The sequence below is a fragment of the Xylocopa sonorina genome, unplaced genomic scaffold (genome assembly GCF_050948175.1).
Source record: "Xylocopa sonorina isolate GNS202 unplaced genomic scaffold, iyXylSono1_principal scaffold0892, whole genome shotgun sequence".
NCBI lineage: Eukaryota > Metazoa > Arthropoda > Insecta > Hymenoptera > Apidae > Xylocopa > Xylocopa sonorina.
The window spans coordinates 1-25,198 of record NW_027490963.1 but is presented as its reverse complement, the minus strand read 5'-3'; the positions used below and the strand labels follow the sequence as shown (position 1 = coordinate 25,198).

The 25,198-nt window shown below is 37.8% G+C and overlaps 3 protein-coding genes and 1 long non-coding RNA gene across 6 annotated transcripts; 3 read left to right on the top strand and 1 right to left on the bottom strand.

Annotated features, from left to right (window-relative positions):
• Positions 1-52: 52 nt before the first annotated feature.
• LOC143432531 (zinc transporter foi-like) lies at positions 53-2,547 on the top strand (the record flags this gene model as incomplete). The annotated part of the gene is made up of 9 exons (XM_076909194.1): positions 53-293; positions 360-529; positions 615-815; positions 933-1,062; positions 1,185-1,451; positions 1,559-1,735; positions 1,829-2,016; positions 2,089-2,267; positions 2,377-2,547. Coding segments are annotated over 8 exons (1,521 nt in total), but the record flags the coding sequence as incomplete, so codon positions are not given.
• Positions 2,548-3,713: 1,166 nt separating this feature from the next.
• LOC143432534 (KAT8 regulatory NSL complex subunit 2-like) lies at positions 3,714-6,941 on the bottom strand. 2 transcript variants are annotated; one of them, XM_076909198.1, is made up of 8 exons: positions 6,527-6,941; positions 5,812-6,063; positions 5,545-5,726; positions 5,302-5,470; positions 4,783-5,098; positions 4,579-4,701; positions 4,359-4,499; positions 3,714-4,263 (listed from the first exon to the last, which is right to left on the bottom strand). In XM_076909198.1, the coding sequence occupies exons 2-8, from the start codon at positions 6,054-6,056 to the stop codon at positions 4,015-4,017; spliced, it is 1,425 nt and encodes a 474-aa protein (XP_076765313.1). In that variant the 5' UTR covers positions 6,057-6,063; positions 6,527-6,941; the 3' UTR covers positions 3,714-4,014. The 2 variants fall into 2 exon arrangements, with proteins under 2 accessions (XP_076765313.1, XP_076765314.1); XM_076909199.1 differs by having other exon boundaries at positions 4,783-5,083; positions 6,527-6,937.
• Positions 6,942-7,871: 930 nt separating this feature from the next.
• LOC143432532 (uncharacterized) lies at positions 7,872-20,946 on the top strand. Of its 2 annotated transcripts, none has more exons than XM_076909195.1 (8): positions 7,872-8,166; positions 9,478-9,688; positions 9,789-9,912; positions 10,105-10,150; positions 11,598-11,688; positions 11,800-11,997; positions 12,087-15,623; positions 20,696-20,946. In XM_076909195.1, the coding sequence occupies exons 1-7, from the start codon at positions 8,021-8,023 to the stop codon at positions 15,582-15,584; spliced, it is 4,314 nt and encodes a 1,437-aa protein (XP_076765310.1). In that variant the 5' UTR covers positions 7,872-8,020; the 3' UTR covers positions 15,585-15,623; positions 20,696-20,946. The 2 variants fall into 2 exon arrangements, with proteins under 2 accessions (XP_076765310.1, XP_076765312.1); XM_076909197.1 differs by having other exon boundaries at positions 7,873-8,166; positions 12,087-15,059.
• Positions 20,947-24,613: 3,667 nt separating this feature from the next.
• LOC143432535 (uncharacterized) lies at positions 24,614-25,195 on the top strand. The gene is made up of 3 exons (XR_013103041.1): positions 24,614-24,676; positions 24,771-24,944; positions 25,160-25,195. It is a non-coding gene; the product is annotated as an uncharacterized LOC143432535 (long non-coding RNA).
• The last annotated feature ends 3 nt before the right edge of the window (positions 25,196-25,198 follow it).

The window sequence follows — 25,198 nt, the reverse complement described above, 5'->3', positions numbered from 1 at the left end:
TTAATATTTAAGTCTCATACTCGTATAATAAATAACTGAGACTTGATTTCAGTGCTTAAATAGTAAAGAATTATTAAATACTGTTGCAAGAGATATGCCATACAATTTGATTACTAATAGTAATTCGACATTACCAAGTTGGCTTTTCGAACGGGTGTGTCCAGCTCTTGTTTATCAACTAGCAGGTGAATCAAGCTCAGAGAGAAATGGATGTATTCGTGTTCCAGAGAATTATAAGCCAATAACGGTTAATAAGTATCTTAGAGAAGATACTACTCGTAATATGATTCAAGGTATACGATCGTAATGTGACGCGAATGCAAATTGTACAGTTTCACATATGTACTTTCTTCATTTAGTGTGGGCCTATTCAACGATCAGTATTTTAATAATCAGCCTCTGTGGTTTACTTGGTGTAGCTGTTATACCTTTTATGGGTAAAGTTTATTATCATCAGTTATTACAGTTTTTAGTAGCTCTTGCTGTAGGGACATTGTGCGGCGATGCTCTTATTCATCTGTTACCACACGTAAGATGTTACACTACAAGCGTAATTCTTTAACATAAAACATTAAATTATATTATTATATGAGAAAGAATTATTTTACTTTCAGGCAATGGTATCGCATGATCATGCTCATGAACGTATTCATGTCGATGTTAACGATCATGCCGAATCAGATCATAAAGAACAGCATAATATGAATATGTGGAAAGGACTAGTTGCGATGATGGGTCTCGCACTATTTTTTTTTACGGAAAAAGCTCTGACCTTAGTAGCAGAATGGAGGAAAATTCGACAACGGCGTAATAAGGTAACTCACGCTTAGAAAAAGAAATTAACAAATAAAACCATGTTTATTAGTCATGACATATTTGTGGAATATATTTATATATATTCCTAAATAACGAAAAAGTATTCATTATGTTAGCTTCCTTCGCGTGTTAGAGTAATGAGAGAAACCGATGGACCAAACAGTAATGTTGTTGGAGAAAAACTTTGTAAACACAAATATTCATCTTATCCATATTGTTATGGAGAAATTAACTCAGAAATTCAAGGTAGAATTCTTTGGTTTAATCGAAACTTTTAATTAGCCATTTAATGTCTTTTAAAATTGCACGTTTTGAGCAGTATCGAAAGTGATAATTACTGTGTCGTAAAAAGGATATTTATTGTCTAGATAATCATCATAATCGTCAGCATAATAATCATGAAAGGCCTCCTGTGATCGAAGAGGAAAAACCGTTGACGTCGAACTGCAACTCTGTTGCGAAAATCATGAACGATGTAGAAAAGAAACCAAACGAAGATTGGAGACTAGACGATTCAATTGTAAATACCAAGAAAAATGTCGATGGTGCCGATGTACCATTAAATGAATCGGAAAGTTATACCGTTATTATACGCGAGCATGAAACAAAACATCATGGTCATACCCATTCGCATGGTACTATTTAATTGTCGATACGATACGTATCATTTTATTTCTACTATATATCTATATATATATATTTCACTATAATCGATGATGCGATTTAAACATTTTTTATTTAGGTCACGTTCATTCTGCACCCGAGTCCATGTCGAGTGTTGCTTGGATGGTAGTAATGGGTGATGGTTTGCACAACTTTACAGATGGAATGGCCATAGGTGCTGCTTTTTCAGCGAATATAGCGGGTGGTTTTTCGACGGCAATAGCTGTGTTTTGTCACGAATTACCTCACGAAATAGGTATCGATTAAATAGTTCCTCGAATATCCTTGCTACTGCCGATGAAATTGTTTACAATTTGTATCTGAATATTATCTTTTTTGTTTTAAATAGGAGATTTTGCAGTTTTGTTAAAAGCCGGGATGAGCGCAAAGCAAGCAGTATTTTATAATCTGTTATCCTCTGTACTTTGTTTGTTCGGTATGATATTTGGTGTATTATTAGGGAGTACTCCTGCTGTAAGCAGCTGGATGTTTGCTGCTGCTGCAGGAATGTTTATATATATAGCATTAGTTGATATGGTACGTAATTTATATCTTTTCATTGATATAATTAATGGAAAGTATAAATGAACTAGCAAATGTTTCGCTCAGATTCCAGAGTTATCCTCGAGTCACTCTGTCGAGCGTAGCTCCCAATGGCAGTGTATTTTGCAGGCGTTAGGGCTATTATGTGGCCTTGGAATAATGTTAATTATAGCGCTCTACGAACACGATCTTAAGAATATGTTCAGTGATTAAACTTACAAAGACTGACAACTTTTTGAACGATGGTAAGCTTTTACAGTACTTTCTATAGATATATATATATATTTAAAGTCGATCTGTGAGTTAATAAAATTTGATGTGCGTATCCTGACCCGATATTTTTCGTACGTTTAGCGTAAGATTTCGTGTAACAACATAGTTTGTTGTTAAAAACTTAAGAAGATGGAGTAAATGCTAAATGTTTTACGATATTAAGAGTATTCCGTGCACAAGAACAGATGAGCTAGCCAACTCGAAGGATGTTAGATAATTCAAACACAACGACAATATTTGAAGTATACTTATTGCGTTTAATCAATTCTAATCTGTTCTCATCGTATGGTATACAGCATTTCATTAAGAATTGCTCTATATGTGGTGTACTTTCGTATATTAAACAACTCTCATACTAATCATTCTTTCATCTTTTCAACAGCTTTTGAGAATTGCTGTGTTTAATTAAATAGTTAAATTACTTTTATTTTTAAAACTTTGGTGCTTATTACTCTCGAAATAGTTTTATATTATAATAATTGCTCTGCATTTGCACAGTGTCCTGAATATTATACTACAAAGAAAGTACATATATATATATATATATATATGACAAGTTTGTGTTTCAGTAACTAAGCTACCAAATAAGATGATTACTGATAATGCCACAGCATATTCTAGTTTTATGTAATTATAGATACGCTTGTGCACAAAGTAATTTCACGATGTATGAATGCAGATAAACAGAGGCGGTAAATCACAATTTATAGTGATTGGATATATTGAAATGTTAAAGTACCCTCATACTGCCACAGCAATTATTCAATTGGTGTAACCTACAATTGTATGTACATATCTGCATGTCGTAAAATAATACACGATTAAAACTTGCAAGCTAAATATTTTTAGTTGTACTTATGAAAAAGTTGAAACGTCTTCGATTCTCTAAAATAATATACTAAGTAAAATCTTTTCAATGTTGTATGATATTATTTGAACTAGCTGCATTTAGCGCGTGGTGATTACTCTGGTGAACTGAAAGATTCCTCTTTAAAATATGTGTCCTTTTTATATTTGTAAAAGTATCGTGCACGTTTTCTTTTCACTACTTAACGAGTGTACAGTTTAAAGAATCGAACGAAAAAGAACCTCATCTACTTATCATTGTAAGTTACTTATGACATTCATTTTGTTTGTATGTTAATAATTAAATGTCTTGTTCAATAATGATGTATTTTTTTACAGAAAATGTAAAAATTGAAAAAAGCGTTCTATTCTTGTAAGCGAAAATACTTTCTTAAATTATATCTTGTATTATTAATATCGATGTATTTGCCTAAATGAGTTGTGCTTTTTGTAAAAATTAAACAGCCAAGTATAAACGTTAGTTTCCAGAAACTGGTGTTTATATATTGTTACGTGTCTTTATTGAGAATCATATAGAAGATGAATTTTTCTTTCATTTCTTTGAGGGTTACACAATGGAAAAATGAAAATTATATATTTACAAATGAAAGCGATGATTGGCGATTGTATATACACACAAACGGGTAACCTAATTACATTAGTATATTCGGTACTTTGTTACGCGGAATAATACTTTCAAGTTCACATATTTCTTTTAACGTTCAGGCACTTAATGTACAATTATTAGTATGTAATGTAGCCGAAGGAAATTTTTAAGTATCACATGGCTCTTGAATTGTGCTATTTTTATATAGCTAATTGATAACGAATATATTAGGATCTTACTATCTGAAGTCACAGAAAGATAGTTTGTCACACAGAAACGACATCGTCTCTGTCACTCATCTGCGCTGATAAACTGACTGCTGTGTCCGTGCTAGCTTCGCTATTTAAACTTTCATTAAATGCTGGCTTCATATGTGCTGCATCGCGCATCTCCCTCATTAATCCCGCTATATCATCGTCCGGGTCAATTTCTTGAATTTCACCTACCACGTCAATTTCCATAGATTGATTATCCGTTGCTAATACCTCTTGAACTTCGGGTTTTGATTCTTTAAACTAGTAATCGTAAAATAATAATGGAATTACTATTGTTGCAACACTCTGATTACCCTCTCTGCATATTGGTACAAAAAGTAAATATAAAAACTTACTTTCATGGATTCTAATTTGCATTCAGGTGGAAGATTCATGTGAAAGACGCAATTGGTATCGAAAATTACAGGTACAGGCTCGTGGCATTCGATATCTGCTCGAACCGCTCCACACGCTTTAAACAAAACTTGATGTTGATCCTGTTAATATCATAAAGACGGTTTTTATAAAATCACTGCTTATTACGATATAATTTTACCTATAATAAAATCATTTTACTTTTAGGATATGTTTGCGGCAATGTTTTGCAGCAGGAAGGGTCCTTTCCCCACATTTTACTCCACCTTCTGTGAAGATACATTTTGATATGCTTGGTATTTTTTGCGTAGGTCCTTCAGTTGCCTGTAACGAATATGCGACTTTTATGTTTCGACGTTAGCATCATATGTTACATTTCTGGTATAAAATTTATAACTCGTTTACCTGTGCTCTACGTTCTAACGATTTCCTGTACAGTATACCTTCGACACCGCTTCGCCTATGATAACGATTTAAGGCTTTCAATTTCTCGTAAATCTTTTTTTCTTTCGCAGTTTCTTTTGGTTGATCGTGTATGCTGCATAACGTTTCCTTTTCCTTTTTAAGTGCGTGTAGATACTTTCGTCTTTTCTCTCGTAATATATATTTTAATCTTCTAAATTGATCTATGTACAGTGACTGTAGCCTAATAAGTTTCTCTCTTGCAATGTAGATCACTTCCTCGGCAGTAAAAATTCCAGCATGCCTTAAAAAATTAATACTAATGATTCAATAGAAATTACTGTTTCATCGTTTGCGAAAAGCAACTACCAAAAGGCAAGTAAGTAAGAACAAAGGAAGGAGTTTGAAATAATTTCATCGTTTAAATTTGCTCAAGCCAAAGCAAGCTAGCTGACATTCTACGGAAAGGAGTGAAAGCTGAAGTAGTTTAAGCATATATTTATATGTAAAGATATTTCTTACTTTAAAGGGTCTTCTTGAGCACTGTATAAACTTTCATTATCGCTATCATCGAGATAGTTTCCCCTTAAAGTGTCGTTCACTGTTACAGGTTCAACGTCGCTATCCGAAGAACTTGCATAGTCTAAGATACTACATCCACTCGCGTTTACTTTAGGCGCATCGATTTCAGCTGAAAGAATATTTGTAATAACAGATTGATTGTCTCATAGTTTGAAATAATTAATTCAATTTATGAAGACTTACCGAAAGGATCTAACGCTCTCACTTTCCCTTCCTCGTCTTCAGCATCATCGTTACCTGAATTTGCTTTCCTAGCATAGTGACTCAAATTAAGTAACAGCATCTCGGGTGTTTGCGGTAAAGAATGTCTGGCTGTGGACTTTATGCGTGCTACTTGAGCTTTCCTGGCATGATCGGTACAATAACTGTTGAAGAAATTAATTTTTCAAATTAATTTAAGGCATATCGTAATAAATAAAGTCGAAACAATACTTTAGATCAACTACACACGAAATGTCTCTTCTATCCAACTTTGGCGCAGGATTTTGGCATTTTCTACCGTTAGTATTGTACAAGAAGCTGCACTGTTTGAAAGGCGCAGTCGGATCCTCAAGAATATGCTTGGCGCAATAACTGTATCCCTCGAGGCAAGTTTGCGTACATTCGTAAGACGAATACGAACAAGTTTGCGTCTGTTTTAGCTTCTTCGTGGCGACAGTAGTCACAGGCATTGTTGTTTTTGGGATACGGAACATAACTTGCCTAAAAAACAAGTATAAAGTACGATATAGAAGAAGAACTTGTTGACATTGTTGTTGACTTGTGTACATTTCATGGAATACGTTTAAATGGTAATTTCAAATTTAGCGCGATAATTTGTATCGGAAATCAAAATAAATTCATTAGTTTCAATGGTTCGAAATAAATAGAAAATCAAAGGATATTTTAATTGTAAAATTCAAGAGAAAACGTAGTGTATAGTATAGATGAAAATATTTGTATTTATCATGTAAAATAAAATTGTAAGACGCGTAAGGTGGATTTGTAACAAGTGGTAGCTCGCCGCCATTTTGTATGTGAGATGTTGAATGAAGTCTCTCATTGATGTATGTTCGTATTTGAAAAGAATGAGGCGGATATGTGATTGGTTTTTGTGAAAATTGGAATGAAGGGAAACAAGCGGGACTTGAGAGAGCCGCGGAGCGTAATTTATTTAGAGACTTACTGTGATTCCTTACATAAAATCCTCTGAGAAGGAAAGACAGTGCCAACCGATTCACGCTTGTCACCGTCGACGCAGCACTGTTGGATATTCGAAGGGAAAAATAGATGGTAACGGTGAAACGTAAAATATTGACGATTGTGCAGTAAGTCTGAAGTTGTGTCAGAATAAATAATAAATGGTCGAGAGAGAACACCGAGTCCTTCGATAGGACCAAGATAACGGGGGACGGTACTCTACAGGGGTAACATTGGCTGCGTGCACATACAACTAGCTCAACGTCGGTTGCGTCACTTCCGGGACTTTAAAGCTCAAAATTGTAATTGATAAACTACGTGATTCATACCTATCGTAGACTGAAAAAGTTCAGGTAGGTTATGACGTTGGTCGTAAAATATTAGCAAAGTCAGATTTACGTTACGTACGCACGCGTGTTTGCTCCGTTAACCACCGATGCAACGTGCTCCTCGGGGGAAAAACTTTGATAGTTACTTCGAATTGAACGGCAGAGACTTATGGTATCTAATTGTGTCGAGGAAATTACTGCTTCTTGTGCAACACTGTGACACGTATCGTTAAATAATTTCCAAATGAAATGGGGTAAACTTTAGGAGGGCGTATACACGATCGTTGGACACCAAATAACCTTAATACCTCATTATATAAGATATCGTACAATTGTTTATTTTATTATTGCAATCGAACCCACCGAATTCTAACGATGGAAGAGTGGTACACTCCTTTTTATAACCAACCTCGTAACTTGCCAAAATAATTGGTAAATCAAGTTCTCTAAACGTGGTGTACGATCACGTACATACAACGTCGTGCTCTGAATTACGATGCATTTATTTAAACCTGTGAAAACTATCTATCGAAATTATCAATCGTCGCTGTGATGTACTAACGAAAAGTTCACTCTATTCGTTATGATTATGATTACCATGCGGCAAAACATTTTGTAAAATATTCAACAAATAAAACGTCCATAAAAATAACTTTAACGGTATCGTAAAGTTTCGTATCAACCTGTAAACTACGACAATCTAACGTCATACGCATGATATGACGAACGGAGGTAGAACGAAGCGTTCGAGGAATTTCTAAAGTTCATTTTTTTAATCTACTCCACGATTCCAAAGCAGCACCGTGAAGTTGGACGCGCATACCAAGCGACTCGAGAAAGGAAATAGCATTTCCGGAATTTGAAATGGCACGTCCGAACAAAGTGCGAGCCGAGTAAAGAATAAATGGAAGCCAATCGATGGAGGAAGAGCGACAGCTATCGAAGCTGGTAAAGTGTAAATGTTCTTCGAAAATAGATTCGACGACAATTGAGACGCGTGATTATGTTCGAGTGCGAAAATTTCACCGAATATGAACTTGGAGTGGAGTTTCCGGTCAGCATAGTGACGTGAAGTTGTCAACGTGTTGCTGTTGTGCGTTGCGTTCGCCGTGAAGTGCGCATCGTTAGTACCGAGTTGTGTGTACATATAAATGGCGGCTGACGAAAAATGGTACTTTACGAAAGAACAGCTTACAAACACGCCGAGCAGAAGATGCGGCATCGACGCGGATAAGGAACTGAGCTACAGGCAGCAGGCAGCAAATTTCATTCAGGATATGGGCCAGCGGCTCGTGGTGTATCCTTTTAACAAATGCATGTTCACTTGCGTGTTTCTCAACCTCCCTTTCCCCTTGTCCCTGTAATCATTTTCTCTCTGCTCGCTTTTTACTTTTACCACCCGTTCGAACAGTCCCGTACTGCTCTCCACGTTCACCTATTTCTCTCCTCCCTTTACGTAACCATTCTCAAACAGTACGAATTTCGAACCAACCCGTCAGATGCATAACGTGTTGTAAACATGAGTGACGTGCGAAAGAAGAGGTCACGCGTCATGATTACGATTCTCCATATTGAACTTCGTTATGTTAGCTGTAGCGTGCCATCAGTTTTCATATTATTCTCCTGTCCCCGGTATATCCACGGTCAGCTCTAAATAATCGTGAGTTAATCGAACCGCCATCCAGAAATTTCTTATCCAAAACGAGGCCAAAGAAAATAGGGTCATGGAAAGACAACATTGTTTGCCAAGTTTGACAGTACTACCAATACTGAAATCACAATTTCCGTTCATATTCTTTATGCAACTTTACCATTCTTCTTAATTATATCTCTAATTGTTTATTTGATTTATTTCGATACCATAGATTATTAATCTAATCTAATCTTCGATTACGGTCTCGTATCTCGCAGGCTTGCTTCTCGGCTAAGTAATTCGTCGAATCTTTATCGCTAAACTTTCTTCAGATTCTTCGTACAATAGTTAATAATACAAATACGATACTTTGCCTAGCATGTAGAAAATGTTTGTATTTTCTATAATATTTTTATGTTTCAGATACGTATTTGAAAGTCGTACATAAATGTCTTAGTTATCTCTCTTACCAAAAATGAGAACCTCAACCTAGCCTTTGTGTCATTTTTTATCGGTACAATGTTGTCATTGAAAAACGTCTCATTTTTAACGTCTGAATTTTTAAATATTTTCCTTCTAATTAGATAACAAATTGTCTCAGAAACGAACATTAATACAGTAGAGAATATAAATGAAGAAGATCTTGACTTAAATCAAATATTTTTACATTCATGTAATATACGGATTAAATAAAATTATTTACATATAATCTATTGTGCTCTCTATTTTTTAATCTTACCATATAATTTAAAGATAATCAAACAACAAGTAGCGCATCTCAATTATGTTTGTTGCTTCAACGTTTCTTTTATGTTTCTATTGTTTATTTGTATAGCATAATTTTAGAAAGTTGTATTCATAATTTTAGAAACGCTAAAAATGATTTAAAGATATATCTCCGGAGTAAGATAAATGTAACATGGTAGTTCATACATTGGTGTTTACTTAACGTTTTCCTTAACTAAAGAAATATAGGTCACAATTATGTATCAACACAGCAATAGTATATATGCACAGGTTCTACGTATTCCACTCGCTATCACATTTCCACAGGAATGCAATTGCAGCAGCAGCACTATTTTTGGCAGCAAAAGTCGAAGAACAACCGCGCAAGTTAGAACATGTTATCAAAATGGCACACATGTGTCTCCACAGAGATCAGCCCCCACCTGATGTCAGATCCGAGGTAAAATTAAGGGAATTAAGGGGAAAACACTATACATTTCTACCCATAAATAATGAATTCTAATAGTTTTAACGCGTTTGGCTTTTCTTTCCTCTTTCAGCAATACCTCGAGCAAGCTCAGGATCTGGTTTTTAACGAAAATGTCCTACTACAAACATTGGGGTTTGATGTCGCCATTGATCATCCCCACACGCATGTTGTTAGATGTTGTCAACTGGTTAAAGGTATATAAATTACGTCCGACGGGATGTTTATTTTCTTTCACCTTCTCCCGCGCGTGTGTTTCCTCGAGAAGATATCGTCACAAGTTTATCGTTATTACTTTAAATGAAACGACGAACAATAAAAAATTGTAAACTTCTCAAGATAAAAATTGAAAGAAGAATTTAACCGACGTATTGTAAATTTGTTTACAGCGAGCAAGGACTTAGCCCAGACTTCATACTTCATGGCATCTAACAGGTGGCTACACATTATTTCCTAGTATCTCTTACTCTTAGCAGTCTTCTGGTCAAATAGATGCCAGCTGGAGCATATTTCCAAGCTAAGACTGTCAGGCAATAGCCACTGGCGCAACATTCTGACCTATTTTCTTCTTCGAAAGCAAAGTAAACGCGAAATGAAAATCACCTGAAACTTGTCTCGCATTTGGAGCTCGCGCGAATCGATTCGTTTTTAAGTTGGATATTTCTAAGAGCATGCATGTAATTAATAAGGAAAGTTTAGTATATAGAAAAGTTTACTTTGATTTCATACTTTCACTGAATTCTAATGCGAATGTTTAAATGTCAACAGTAACTTTTGGGGAGGAATGTTGCGTTGCAGTCGCGGTAATGTCTGATTCTAAAGAGAACGTATGCCAAAGCGAAACGAAGTTTATTTCGTAAACTAAGTTCACGATGAGGATTGCTTAATTGAAGGTAAATGAAATATTCTTAAGGACTGATCGTTTTCTCTTACATTACGGTATATATTGTCCAGTTTTTATTTTTATATTTATATACACTTATTTTTAAGCGGTAGATGCACAAAACGAATTAAGAATGAGTGATACGAATGCGGAAGTAGCGTCAATGACGACGAGTGAATGTTAACAAATATTTAATAATCAACTCAAACTAAATGATTAGAGGCATATAATTAGATGAATGTGGTACGAGCATACTCTGGTTAGAATTCGTTCATGTATTATGCGATGAGTAATATTTGAACAAATAATAACCGCGACCGAATAATTAGTAATTAGTAAATCAAGCCTTAGCCTACCTCTGTTGTGTTACAAAGTAATTTGAACGTCGTCGTCTCTCTCTTTCTCTCTCTCTCTCTCTCTCTCTCTCTCTCTCTCTCTCTCAAATACATGAAATCTTAACGTTTCTTACAGTTTTAGTTCTCGATTCCATGTCTGTTTCCAGTATCAAAGTTAATTAAAATAAAATTGATTCTATCATGGGATTATGTTGGGGCAAACTTTGGTAAATTTGTTACGATACAACAGAGTATTGTAGGGCTTATATTTATAATTGTTAATACACAGTAAAATGTTACACGCGTATATTGATTTTAGCTATAGAAATAATGTCTATATAGAAATTTTTATCTAGAGCTCATCGCGAAAAAGTATTACATTAACATGTTCTATTTTTTTAACTGTTTTGGAAACGTACTCTTTGGAATTAAATTCCGTTTATGGAAGTGATAATTGGGAATATTGCAGTTGATTATCTTCAACGAATCGTAAGAAATTCGTCCTGGTTTTATCCCGATATTACCCATGTTTCATGGAACTAGTACTTCCGTTTTTATGGTACAGTTCTTTTTACACGCCCTGGGTTATATTTTGTAAAAAAGTGTTAACTAAACAAATGTTGTTATTCACGCGCCAATTTATGAGATAATTTTTTATTTTCAGTTTGCATTTAACAACCATGTGTCTGCAGTACAAGCCAACTGTAGTTGCCTGTTTCTGCATACATCTTGCTTGTAAATGGTCGAATTGGGAGGTGAATGTCATTAATATTATATTCCTTAATAGATTACCAGTTGAGAAATGTTTCATTCCTTTCATCTTTTTCTTCTTATGCGCAGATATAACTGTAATTATATATTTTTAGATACCTCAAAGTACAGAAGGGAAACACTGGTTCTGGTACGTCGACAGGAGTGTAACGTCTGAACTTTTACAAGAGCTTACCGCAGAATTCCTTCATATATTCGATAAGTGCCCGTCAAGATTGAAAAGAAAGATAATGAGCATATCCGCTAATCAAAGTCCAAGCATTAACCATCCTAGTTTACCGAATTCACCTTTCGTAAGTATTTGGTTTATCGATAGTAAATACTTTGCATCGTAGTAAACTAAACTTTGTTCGATAATTCTATTCAACCTTTGCTCGGATAGGATGCGGAACCTCGCAAGGTACAGTCTCCGGCGACGACGGCCGATGGTGGACTGACATTCCATACAAATCGACCTCATCAAACGGAGAAACAAGACGAAAAGAAACAAAATGTTCCTGCACCTGCAAGACCTCCTGTAGATTACCGGGAATATCGAGAGAAGAAGGAACGCGAGCGTATGGAAAGAGAAAAAGCACCGACGATAGCCGCGCAGGGTCACGCGTCAGACATTAAGCATCATTCGCATCATCATAAACCTACGTCTAGTACAAACGTGCTGAACAAACATCCGTTGTCTCTTGGGCAGAAGACGCTTCATCACAATCATCATCACAGACCAGATATCAAAGTTGGACAACCGGTGCCTCAAAGACATTCGAGTAGTACTCAAGCTAGGGAACCAAATCGTGATCCCAACAGGTCGAGGTTACCAAGAGAGTACAATTCGAACACTGGTACAAGTACCAGCAGTAATAGTAGTAGTAGTAGTAGCACTCTTCATTCTCATAGTCACGTGATACCGAAGGAACCGATTTTGGATAATTCTTTGACGGATTCCACTACTCACAGACCGGAGGTTGGAACGTTGCAGGACCCGATGTCTCACGGGAATATCCAGGAGAAACTTAGTAATAATAATCATAGTGTATACAGATCAAGTGGAGCGGAAAGTAAACACCAAGGACACGACAAAAGGATGTACGATCCGAGGCACAAGCCGGTAGAGCATAGAAAAGATAACGACCAAAAGCCATACAAATATCAGGATCCAACGAGAATCGATCGACAAAGAAAGTCGGATACGTTGGAGCAGAGGTGCGAAGAAGTCAGGAAGCTTATCGAGAAACCCTTACCTCCGCCTAAGCCGACGCTCGACGTACCGTATTCTTCGAGTACGCAGAAACCGTCGCATCATACGAAGTACAATCAGTCGGAAAAAATCCAGGCCAGCACCGGCGCAGTCCTGACCGATGCGAAACTTGCGAGTAGTAGTAGCCAGAGTTCGCTCGCGCAGGAAAAATCGCCGACCAGCTCCGGTTCGACTTTATTGCTTAATCAGAAATCGTTGACTTCGAAGACGATGTCGAGCCAGCATACGGCTCACGGTGTGTCCCAGATATTGAAGGATACGATTAAAAATGGTAGCTCTCAATCGTCGAGTTTACCGTCTTTAAACAACGTGGACGATCCGAAAACTGAAAGGCGACTACGGCACGACGACATGGAGAAAAGTTCATCCGACGCCCAACAGTGCGTATTACAAACCCCTCCTAGCAAGCCCAAATCGCTGTTCAGTCCGGAAAAAGTACCAACGCCTCGAGAAACTCATTCGCAGAGGCCTAAGACTAAACAAAAGACGCCGCCATCGGCTGCAAAAGTTCCTAAACAACAAGAACGCGTATCGGATACGTCGATAGGCTTTAATTTAGTATCACCTTTCGCGAGTCCGCCAGGCCTGCAACAGCACGAGACACAATCGAACAAACGAACGGCCAGCGATGCTTCTGCGGCGTCCCATAAAAGGCATCGTACCGGCAGTACCAGCGAGGGTGGACAGCAACAGGTGAAGGCAAAAATGGAGGATACGTCCAGTTTCGAGGCCGCTAAAATGCTTGGTAGGGTACCAGAGCTCATACAACCCATCAGAGACAATCCATCGGCAAATGGCAGAGCCACTCAAATCGCGAATGACATGAAACCACCGGAACTTATCAAACCGTTCGACTCTGAGCCAACGATATCGCGTTACGGAACTGCACCAGTGCAGCAACAGGTATCGTCGAATCAGCAGGGCTTGACAAACGGTATAGATATTGGTTTAACGAAACAAGAGCCTCAGGAGTTTCAGAGCAAAAAGGAACCCTTCAAGACGGACATACCGATAAGGGCTGAGCACTCGCAGGTAAAAGGTGAATATTTATCGCCAATGAAGTCCGCTCAAAGCATAAGCGCTTTGCTTCAGGAACCTTTAGCGCCGATGCCATCGTTACTTCAGAATATCCAACAATTTAGTCAAATACCGTCGCAAGTCCATCAGGAGCAGTTTCAGCAGCAGCAGCAGCAGCAGCAATTGCAGCAACAGCAACCACCGCAACAGCAACAACAACAACAACAACAACAACAACAACACCACCATCAGCCACCTATATCTCATTCGATGTCGCTCACGCATCAAGACCCTGTTCAAACTCAATGCCTGCCTCTGTCGTCTGTTAACAGCGAGCCTATGATCGCTTCGACCGTCGATATAAGCGCCATTTCCGGTCCTATACAAACCAGTACAGAATCGATCCTTTCCATACCGACGTCGACGACGTTGACCACCGTCGTACCGCCCGCGGAGGAGAAGCGATCGGAGCACCACAAGAGCGAGAAGAAGAAGAAGAAGGACAAACACAAACACAAAGACAGAGAGAAGAGCAAGGACAAACACAAACACAAGCATAAAGACAAAGACAAAGAGAAACATCGAGAGAAGGATAAGGAGAAGGGAGGAGAGGAGGCTGTAGCCGCGGTACCTATCAGAATTACTATTCCTAAAGATAAATTAAATCTAAGCACAGAGTCGACAGGGAGCATCGGTGGGAGCGCGGTGGCAGCCGATAAGAATAAATCGCCGCAGAACATCAAGATAATTATCGCGAAGGAGAGACTGAAGGGGACGAACAGTGTGTCGAGTTCGCCGGCCCAGTCCGTCGTCCAGGCTCCGTTGAAGATAAAAATCCGCACGGATATCATCTCGAGGAGTACGGGGGCACCGTCGCAGACGAGCAGCTCGAGCAGTATCGTTCCAGAGTTCGCAGCGGCCAACGCGGAGAGCCGTAAACGCGAGCGTACCGAAATAAAGGAGTGGCTAACGACTTCTGTCCCACCAACGAAGAAGCAATCGCAGGTTTCGTCGGCGGGTTACGGACAACACCGGCCAGGCGAACGGCAGAACGGCAGACACTATAACTCGGGCAGCAATAACAAGGTACGTGGAGGCGGTAGAGGCGGCCGCCAGTATATCGGGCGTGGTCCACCACCAGCAGGATCGGCGGGCCATTACAGTGCTCCCGGGCAGCGCGACGGCTACTATCAACAAGACACCTACAGTAACAATCCCCGTAATCCCCATCATTCCCATCCCCCGTCCGCTCGCGGCGATCCAGGCTACCCGAGGGCCGCCCACGTTAATCAATCGCAACCGGATTCTTATTTCTTTCCCAATTACCCGCCACCCTCGATATACAACCACGCCGGATACATTTTCGATACCGTCATGTACTATTCCCAGTATCAGCAACAATACCCAATGTATCCGGCGGGTAACGTCATTATGACGTCAGACGGTGCCATCGACACGTCCGTGCCGCCACCGTCCTTACCGCCGAACATGCGACAAAATCAGAGCATCATCCCGGTTGCGTCTGCCCGGCAGGAATCCAACACACCACCACCGTTGCCGAGCGGTCCTCCTCCTAGTTCCTCGCCACCTCCGCCTCCACCTCCGGAATAACGTTCGTACGGAAATCCTGTCTTGTAGTGGACTTGAGAGGTACTTTTCATAGTAGCGATAGCCGACTCCAGCCACTTTTTCTCTCTCTTTTTTTTCTTTTCTTCTCTTTTCTTTTCTTTTCTTTTCTTTTCTTTTCTTTTCTTTTAGCCTTCTCTCTTTTCCCCTTCGCCTATTCGATTGCCTCGCGGGGGGCTGTTCAACACTCGGACTCGAGCATCTTTTGCGCTCTCCCTCTCGAAGAGGAAACGAGAAAAAGAAGTGGCTGGAGATTCCGGTAGAATCGATCTTCGATCTTGAAGAGATGTACACTTTTTTCACCTTGCCTCTATCCTCTCTTCTTCTCCTTTCCAGTTTGTGAATGGTAGAAGTAGCAGCATGGTATCGTACGATCTCTATTCCATCTAGTGTTACAAATTACCACTTTGATCTTTCCACCTTTGTACCTGTAGCGCATCTCCTTACAGTAGTTAATGAGTGTGAGAGCCTCCCATCCCCTCGTTCGAGGAATTAAAAGAACAGAAACCGCAAGTAACTGCATCGGGAAGACGTCGATCACGCGCTACGCGTAGATAGCCTTGTTTCGTGTTCCTTGTCGAACGAATTGACTATTTATTCGATTCTATTTCGAGAGATACGTACAAGGTAAGGTCTCCTTGGATTTTGAAAAAGTAATGTAACTTCGAGGCGGCTACTTTTCTCTATTTTTTTTTTTTTTTTTTTTTTCAAACGTAAATAGTTGTTCTTTTTCTTGAGACGACAAAATTTTCTTTCGGCGTTTCTTGGCTAAAAAGAAAAAACGGGTACAAGGGAAGGAAGAAAACGTTGTCGCGAAGATTCGTGGACGAAACACTGCCAGATCAAAGATGAAGGGGTAACTACTATGTTTTGCGTTGAGGGTCAAACGGTTGATAGATTTTAATTAACAAATGCTCAATTGTAGAGATCGAGAAAAGGAGAATATTCTTTTTTTATTCTTTTTGTTCCTCTCCTTTATAAATATATATAATATACGTATATATATATATCACGATAACGAGGAGTGAATATTTAAAAAGCTACTTTGACGAGCGAACAAGTTGGGTGGAGTAGTCGATGAAAACTTCCTTTGCTGGCAAAGGGTTCCGAAGAAAGGGTGGTATGCGGAATGTTGCGTTCGCGTAATCAAATTGTCGTATTTGAAAACGGGTGTAAATGGCTCTAGGGAAAACTTAAAAAGTTACTTAAAGGAAAAAGGAAAAAAAAAACAGAACAATGTATCGTATGCAGTGGAAAAGTGGTGAGAGTGGCTCGGAGAATATAAGTGTAATATTAATACGAATTTGGAAGTGTACGTTTTTGTAAAAGTACTATACATAATTTTGTTGGAACTAACACATTGTATCGCATTGTCATTGTTTTTATACGCGGATGAATATATTAACAGGATTCTTTCCGACTAACCCTTTGCAGTCCTATTTTATTTTCTCGCTCTATCATGCGAACCAGTCGAGGCTGGCCAATTTTTTACTACGCTTTCTTTACGTTCACTACTGTAATCCCTTTTCTTATTCCGGTACCGAAATCGCGATCTTTAAACGGAGTACGCGATAAGTTAAGAGATAACATTAAATTGTCGCGAGACTTACTACTGCAAGGAACGCAAAGGGTTATTAGAACGCGGTGGGCTTCTTCGCGAACGAACAAAGTTGCATCAGAGTGTAAAATAGTTTTGCAACAACGAAAAATTGTTGGCGCGACGACACGGAAGGTCTTACTTCTGCCACGGCTGTCTTTAATTGTTTCGTGATATCCTATTTATACGTCTTTCTCTTTAACAATGTCGACACGTTTGCTCCACGTTCCTGTAACGTGACGCAAAAGAGAACCCGACCTATCGAAAGAGACGGATTACAATTAGGATCATCGTGAAACGACAAACTGTATAGAATCTTCTCTCACTGTTAGTATACGATGATTGTAGACATGTTAATTTTGCGTTATCTTTTTATCTTTTTTCTTCTTTTTTTTTTGTGGTTCCATTTGTCTCTCGTATCCGAATTAGAACGCTGTTACACTGGAAAGTGTATTTTAGGCATTTTTGTTCTTTTCTCTGTGAATTTCGACGTATCCGTACGGAAATTTCAGACAACTTTTATCGAGTTTTGAAGAGACGACTCGTTGAGTTTCTAACATTTCGACGAAAAGACGATCACTTTTTTTCATTGAGCGCGTCGAATCGAGGAGGATTCGGCGATTAATAGAGTTAAGGATTTTCCTACCTAAGATTTTATTTTTTACATTCTCTTGTACAATGCTTCGAGCTCGATTGTCTTTAGTGTACGTAGATTGTTTTTTTATTTATTTGGAATACCGCGGCCCGCATAGTTTCTCTTTTTTTTTTTTTTCTTTCCTTTTCTTTTAATTCTTATCAGTACATCATTTACGTCTTGTATGATGCATATATACACGTGTGTAAATATGCAACGCAAAGTAAGAGTAATGATTGATATAAAATAGATATTATCTCAGGAACGTGTCAAAAGAGAGCGAGAGAAAGTGTGATTAATATATTACAAAGTATAGGATCTATTAAGAATGCGTTTATATATTTACATAAAATACATAGACACACACACACACACACACACACCCATACACCCACAAATCGGACGCGTACGCGCGTGCATTGTGATTTGCCATTGTGACAAGACAGGAATTTAATCATGCCGCTAGCGTTACGGCGCGTTGATGTAATTGTTGTTATTGTTCTAACTATTGTCGCAATTAGTATCTAGTATTTTCAAGTTGGACCGTTACGTGTGTACTGTGCGATTGCTATGACCGTTGCCTCCTTTCAGGCTTCTCAGTGCAAAATTCTCTCTCTGTTCGATTCCTCCACGCGAGGTCAGCTCGCGTATAAAACGATGCGCATTGTACATAGAAATTTGCACGGCAGAAGAGATTATTTTTCAAAGGCACATGCGTAATCATTCGAGTTCGTCGTGGGCCTTAAGATTTGTACGTAACCGAAGATCGAGACGAGAAGAAGAGAACATTCAGGAAGAATCTGCGCTTCGATCTAGATTTTATCGAAAGTTAACCTTTTTTTTTTATTTTAAGAAACCTGTCTTTACGTTGTACTTGGATTGGATTGGAACGATCGCTCGATGCATGCTTTCTTCTTCCTGAATCAGTTCGGAACGAGAACCTCTTAGTCCTAGCCTTATTCGAACGATAATAATTATGTAATCGAAAATGGCATTGTAAAACGGAAGGAAGATTCGTAGGACAGGATTCGTAGCAGCATCGGATTGTGATTCGTTAAAGAAAAGAAGAGGCTACGAGAAATCAACAGGATCGGCCTAGTTAAAATTGTGCAATTGTACAAGTCGTACGAAGACAAAATAATTGCTAAGGTAAATTATATAGGTTTTTGTACTCTCCGATAGTGAACAATTCAAAGAGAGTTATATATACATAAATATAAATATAAATATAAATATATATATATACATACATACTTATATATATTTATATTAAATATAATAGTGATAATAATACACGAGCCCACGCATGTGACCAGCGATCATAAATAATATAAAATTTACGAATCGATCAGCTATATATAGAAGAGAAACAGGAGATGTGTAACATTGCGAACACTGCATCAATACTGTACACAATGTATATTTCCCACTTGTCGCGTACGTTACCTGTTTTTTTTTTTTTTTTTTTTTCTTTTTTTTTCACTTACGATAAACACCTGCGTTTACGGATGTTGTCGAACGTAGAATTCTTAGATGAAACTTGCGAAACTTTCATTCATTATGAATCACTGTCGCTTATTTTGTTATCATTGTATGATACACTACTGTTCACTGGATGGATCTTTATCATTGTACAGATATATATATATGCGTAACGCGTTTCAAGTGCACCAAGAGATAAAACGGAGCTGTTGATTTATTAGAAAACGCAGGTGCTTACGTCGTACTATTCTAAAATGAAACTGTGTTACAGGCCACAGTTATGGTTACTGATTAGATATTAAATCAGGGATCGTACGCGTCACGTGTTCGACCAAGAAAAGAATTAAGCATCGGAAATAAACGTTCTGTGGAAACGAAAAGTACCTTAGTGATTATTTTGTCTCTTTCTTAACACACCATACAATAAATATATGTATGCATATACGAATATCATCAGCTGTGCGTGTATAGACGTATATATATGCATATATTTCAGATATAATATCGCACACCATCTCGCCGCATCTTTTTGTGTACTAACATTATATATCATAGCTATCAGTATGTAATAAGATTATTATCATATGTGTAAAAGTCTTCATTTATACGCGCATCATAGATGGAAGCGAACAGTTTCCAGTACGGGAGGCACACATGTTGTTGTTTGATTTTATTCGCTTGGTGGAGGGTACCATGAAGTTTGCCCATGTTGTATCGTCTATGAAAACGTCGATGCTATTGTTGTTTGTCACGAGTGTATTGTGTGCGTGTAATTTTGCATGAGCATGCGCGCGGTAGCAAGCTTTTCCTGTTGTATGCATGTATTCAGTTTTTAAGGATTCTGCTTCAATTTGCGTTTCATTTCATCCTTTGCCAGCGTCCCTTCGACCTCGAGGGAGACCACGATTAAAGGAGAATTAACCGCGATTAGCAAACCTCTTTCCATCTTTCTTTTATTCAGTTGCCATTGCGATTCTTCTCTCACCAGAGCGTTTTTTTTTTTTTTTTTTTTTTTTACTATATATTCAACTGAATACCTGCAAATCCATTCGTACAATTGTGTACTTGCCACCACTTGATTCTGGCACGACCGATTAACATCTCATTAATGTCACATTTCACAACAGATCGACCTAAAACGTTCCTCCTTTTCGGTTTCTCTCATAACAGATACCGTAGAAGAAAAGAAAACACCACCGTTAGAAATGGAGAACAAGTTTCAATATTCCGTATATGGTTTACATAGAGAGCGATTTCCTTTTTATCGATTCTTCATATATTCTTCTTCTTCTACTTCTACTTCTACTTCTACTTCTTCTTCTTCTTCTTCTTCTGAGAGGCGTTGAAAATATCGAGTACCCACAATTGTATTTGTATTTTCAGGAGAAACACACGTCTAGCCACCACAAAAGTTCCAGCAAGTTATCGCAGTCTCAGCAGTCACACGCATCGTAGTATCAGGACATCGATAAAAGAAGATATCGATAAAAACAAAAAAGCCTTCAGGGAGCCCTCCGAAGTGACCTGATCGAGATCCACCCGAAAGGAGGAAGTTCGTCTCGTTTTGCTTCTTCTTCGTCCTTATCGAGACTCGAAGGAACGCAAGCTTTCGTCGTTCTCCTCGTTTCTCATAATCGTCCTAAATGATGAAGAGGAAAACTAAACGAATCTTCGTAGCCGTTTATCGCAAGTAACGCTCCCTCAAAGTTCACGGCGCGGGAGGAACAGTCTTGCTTCGAAGATTACACAATTCCAAAAAAAAAAGACGCAAGCTTGGCGCCTTACGTTAGCCAAAGTTTAACGTAAAGCAATTATCAGTAAATGCTTTCGACTAGGGAAAAAGTAAAGAGAGAGAGAGAGAGAAGAAAGGAAATTAATATTCTTACTCAGGTGAAATTAGATACGCGATAAGTTAAGAAGAAAGGAAATTCACTTCGTCCTTGGTCATTGGATTACGCGACTGACTTTCACTCTACCTGCGACATGTACAAGTTGCCGTTTTTTTCTTTTTTTTTTTTTTTTTTTTTTTATTGAAATATCTTAGATTAAGATGTAAGAAGAATTCTTTTCTTCCACCAAGTGGGAACGATCGAAAGAATTCCCCTTGCATCGATACGGTCTGGCCCTCAAGAATAACTTGAAAGTTCTACTTGTACGATATTCTATGCCATTTACGCAAGAACGAGTGGTATATCGAGTACAACGTTTGAACGTTGTTATTTATTACGATTAGCTTCGTTTCTTCGACGATTATCGTTGAAACCTCTCTGTGTCGTTTGTCGAAGCGCGATAGAAGATGCGATAATTTTAATTTTTAAGAGTTAGTACTATAATAATGATACCTTCCTTTCCATAATGAAACCGTACGTCGAACTTTTGGTATCGTCTCGAGGGCTAATATTCTGTTCTCTCGTCTTTTTATTTGGTATTCCATTAAACTGCCAGAACTTTCTTTGGAATCGAAGAGCACGAGACAATGAGATCGATAATTTCACAACTGTTAAATTGATCGTCGATCGGTTCGTTAGCGAGGGACGTTAGAAAACGGATTGAAAGTTCGACGAGTCGCGCATAGAAGAATAGCCGATAAGTTGTAGGTAGGAGAGAAGTTTTACTATGTTATAGAGTGCGATTGAGAGGAGTACAAATATATCGTGCGATGTTCTTACCGATGAAGCGAAAGGATACAATCACTTTAATTATACACTAAGATCTAGATCATTTTATTTGTCGAGACACTGACGATGATGCATTTACAACAAAGTTTCATTCGGGTTTGTCAAGCAAACGAAAATCATACAGAAATTGAATAGGTACGTTTATTAACGATTGATCCATTTTAATCAAAGTATAGAATATATAGCTCTCCATAGCTGTTACTCGTACAAGTTGTATCAAATATCTTAATGGGCCACCTTACCAATTGTTGTTTAGAGATGAATTTTCTACAGATTCTACAGTCCCTAACGAACGAATCGTTTGTTGCGAAGCAATGAAGGAAAAAAAAACTTGGTCCATGTCCAATGATATTTATTCGTGCCGTTTTGTTATGTACATAGCCGAAAGACCGCATAATATAGTAAGTAATTCGAGTTATACACTACCGCCACTTAGTATAAAGGACTATAGATAAACGATTAATATTATTGTCAAACTGTAAATAAAATTATTTTGTATGCCAAAATAAACCAAATGAATGACTCGATACACAACGGTTACAGAATCGCGTTAGACAGCACAGAACGTTCGTATTTAAAAGAACAGAGAATTGTCTAAGTTACAGTACGCGCGCAATGGCGCAAATATATAAGCGAGAGAGATTCCACATTAATTAATTAATTAATTATGTTCACTCGTTTCGAACGATAGGGAAAACACGGTTAATACTCGACTCGATTCTATTGTATCCGTAGGTGTTATTTTTTAAGAGGAACCGATTAAATAGAATTATTCGAACCGATATACATGGACGAGCGTACTGTATCACACACACACACTGGTTTTCACGCATATTTCGTACGAGCATTTGTTGCGTTCTCTTATCTTAAACCGAGCAGCTATATTGATAATATTAATATTAATATGAATTAACATTAAATAACGGTAATTATAATAACACCAACATTAAATAATGGTAACAATAAGAACGAAATACGGTGAACGCCTCTATCGTTTGTGAACTTTGATAAACGAATTCTTCTTTCCTGTGCATATCGGATCTCGTTCTACCGAGTTGTACGGCGACAAACATGTATTTATTGATTATTAACTCTAAACCGATCGAATGTAACTTAGATTCGTGGTTCTCGTATACAATTATCTACTAATGCCTTTGATGGGTTTGTTCAACGAAACGACAAAATCGGGAGGGGGATGCGAGCAAAAGGTATGTTAGCAATAAATGTTTCGACGCTCCTCGGCGCGATAAAATATCAATCATCCAGCTCATTCTTATTACGATTGCCGATATACAATAATTATGCCGAGCCTATTTTATTTTATCGTGTCGACACTATCATGTCGTGTTTTCTCGTATGTCCCGTAGCCGAGAGTGTTATTTACACCTTTTTCTTTTTTTCCTCTCCAATTTATTCTCTTGGCTCTGCGGTACAAACGACGTTTATTGCTAATTATTTTCCTAAAGTAACCGTAACGCAGCAGGTTTCACCATTTACCGCGAGTTCGGTGACACGCGGAGGGAGAAAGAAAGAGAGGAAATTATTAATCAAAGAAAATATTTCGATTATAGAAGCTTGTTGCCCCGAGGCGATTCTTCCAACGTCGAAACGGGGACGCCGCTTCGAATCGTTAGATCAAATTTAGATAGAAATTCTCGATTCAGACTGGAAAAAAAACTCTGCTTTTAGAGAGCGATTTCGTTTCTTTCTTCGGAGATTATAAACGAGCTCGAGTGTTTAATCGAGATGGAGAATGGAATCAGGTTTTTTTTAAAACAAGGTCCAACAGGAGATTGCCGAAAAATGCCGTGTCCGCGTTGTAAATAAATTTATTCTTAAGGACTTAAACAGAAGCGACGATACGTGGAGAGTGTATACTTATTATTATTATTATTATTATTATTATTATTATTATTATTATTATTATTATTATTATTAATTATTATTATCGTTTGCAAATCTTGCATTTGTATTTCACGCGTATACCACGAAGCCTGCGTAACGTGGATACACGCTCGATCCGGAAGTCGTTAGTCGTGGGAATACTCTTTGTAAAAAATCATAAGTAATTTTATATTAAAAGCCACAAATGATGAACCTTGCGAAGCTTATTTTATATACTGCTGTACGTTCAAGTATTTTGTTCTTTTTAAAAGAGATTACACTCCGATCAAAGTCTGTTGGTACCGTTTCTTTTTTTTTCTTTACAAAGACTTATTATTACTCTTAATACAATACGCGTTTAGTTCTTATATATATAGAAACGAAGGAATGAATGTTTAATAAATAAATACTTTTATTTTCTCTCTCATGACTGATGATTTTCAGGAGCCGAGTTAAAAAAAGTTATCCTCAATAAAGAGAGAAACAAGAGAATGATTAAAACAACCATTCATCTAATCTTCGTTATTTCACCTTTTTTACTCTCAAGCTGCATACTTTTCTGTAGTTTGTGTACTGTCCTCGCATTAAATGTTCTTCGTTTAAAAGTTTTCCGCCTTCTTTCAAACTTAAACATGCGTACGTGTACGCGTACGAGTTCTGCGAAAAGAAGAAGACAACACCTCTTTTTTATCTCCTCTCGGAGAGTGTACATGTGTCCATTCAGAAAAGTATATACAATCTGGAAATTATTATTCGAAAATATGCAAAAGTATTGTATCAAATTCGTCTGTAAAAATAGTATGTAGGTATAGGTTAATTCTTATTTGAAGCTAAAATTGCGCGTGCGTCTCGACAGAGATCTAAGGTTAAAAATGTGTCATAGATATCGGTTCCAGGTACACTTTGCGGTGTGCGACCGCGAACATCACAGTTTAGATTTCATCTACGTATCGTTTATCTTTGCGATTAACGGATATTTAATCAAAAATCTTTGGAAACCTCTATCTACACAAATTCCGGTTCAGAATACATTTCCTCCTTGAGTGATAACCTTATAAAAGCGTAATCAGGTAAATTTATTACCCTTAATTAACTCTTTCAACATTTATCCGCCCTTTATATAATTGCGCTCGCAATTATTACAATTATTTTTTATTCCATGTACTCTGAGAGCTATATTTAAGTACCAATTGTACTTGTATCAATTGAACTAATCTAATGATACATGTTATGCTTATACTTTTCAAATATTTAATCTGATGAATATATGCTTTATTGGTTCTAGAAATGAGTCACATCAACAGTTTGTGTCGTACTAGGTCCT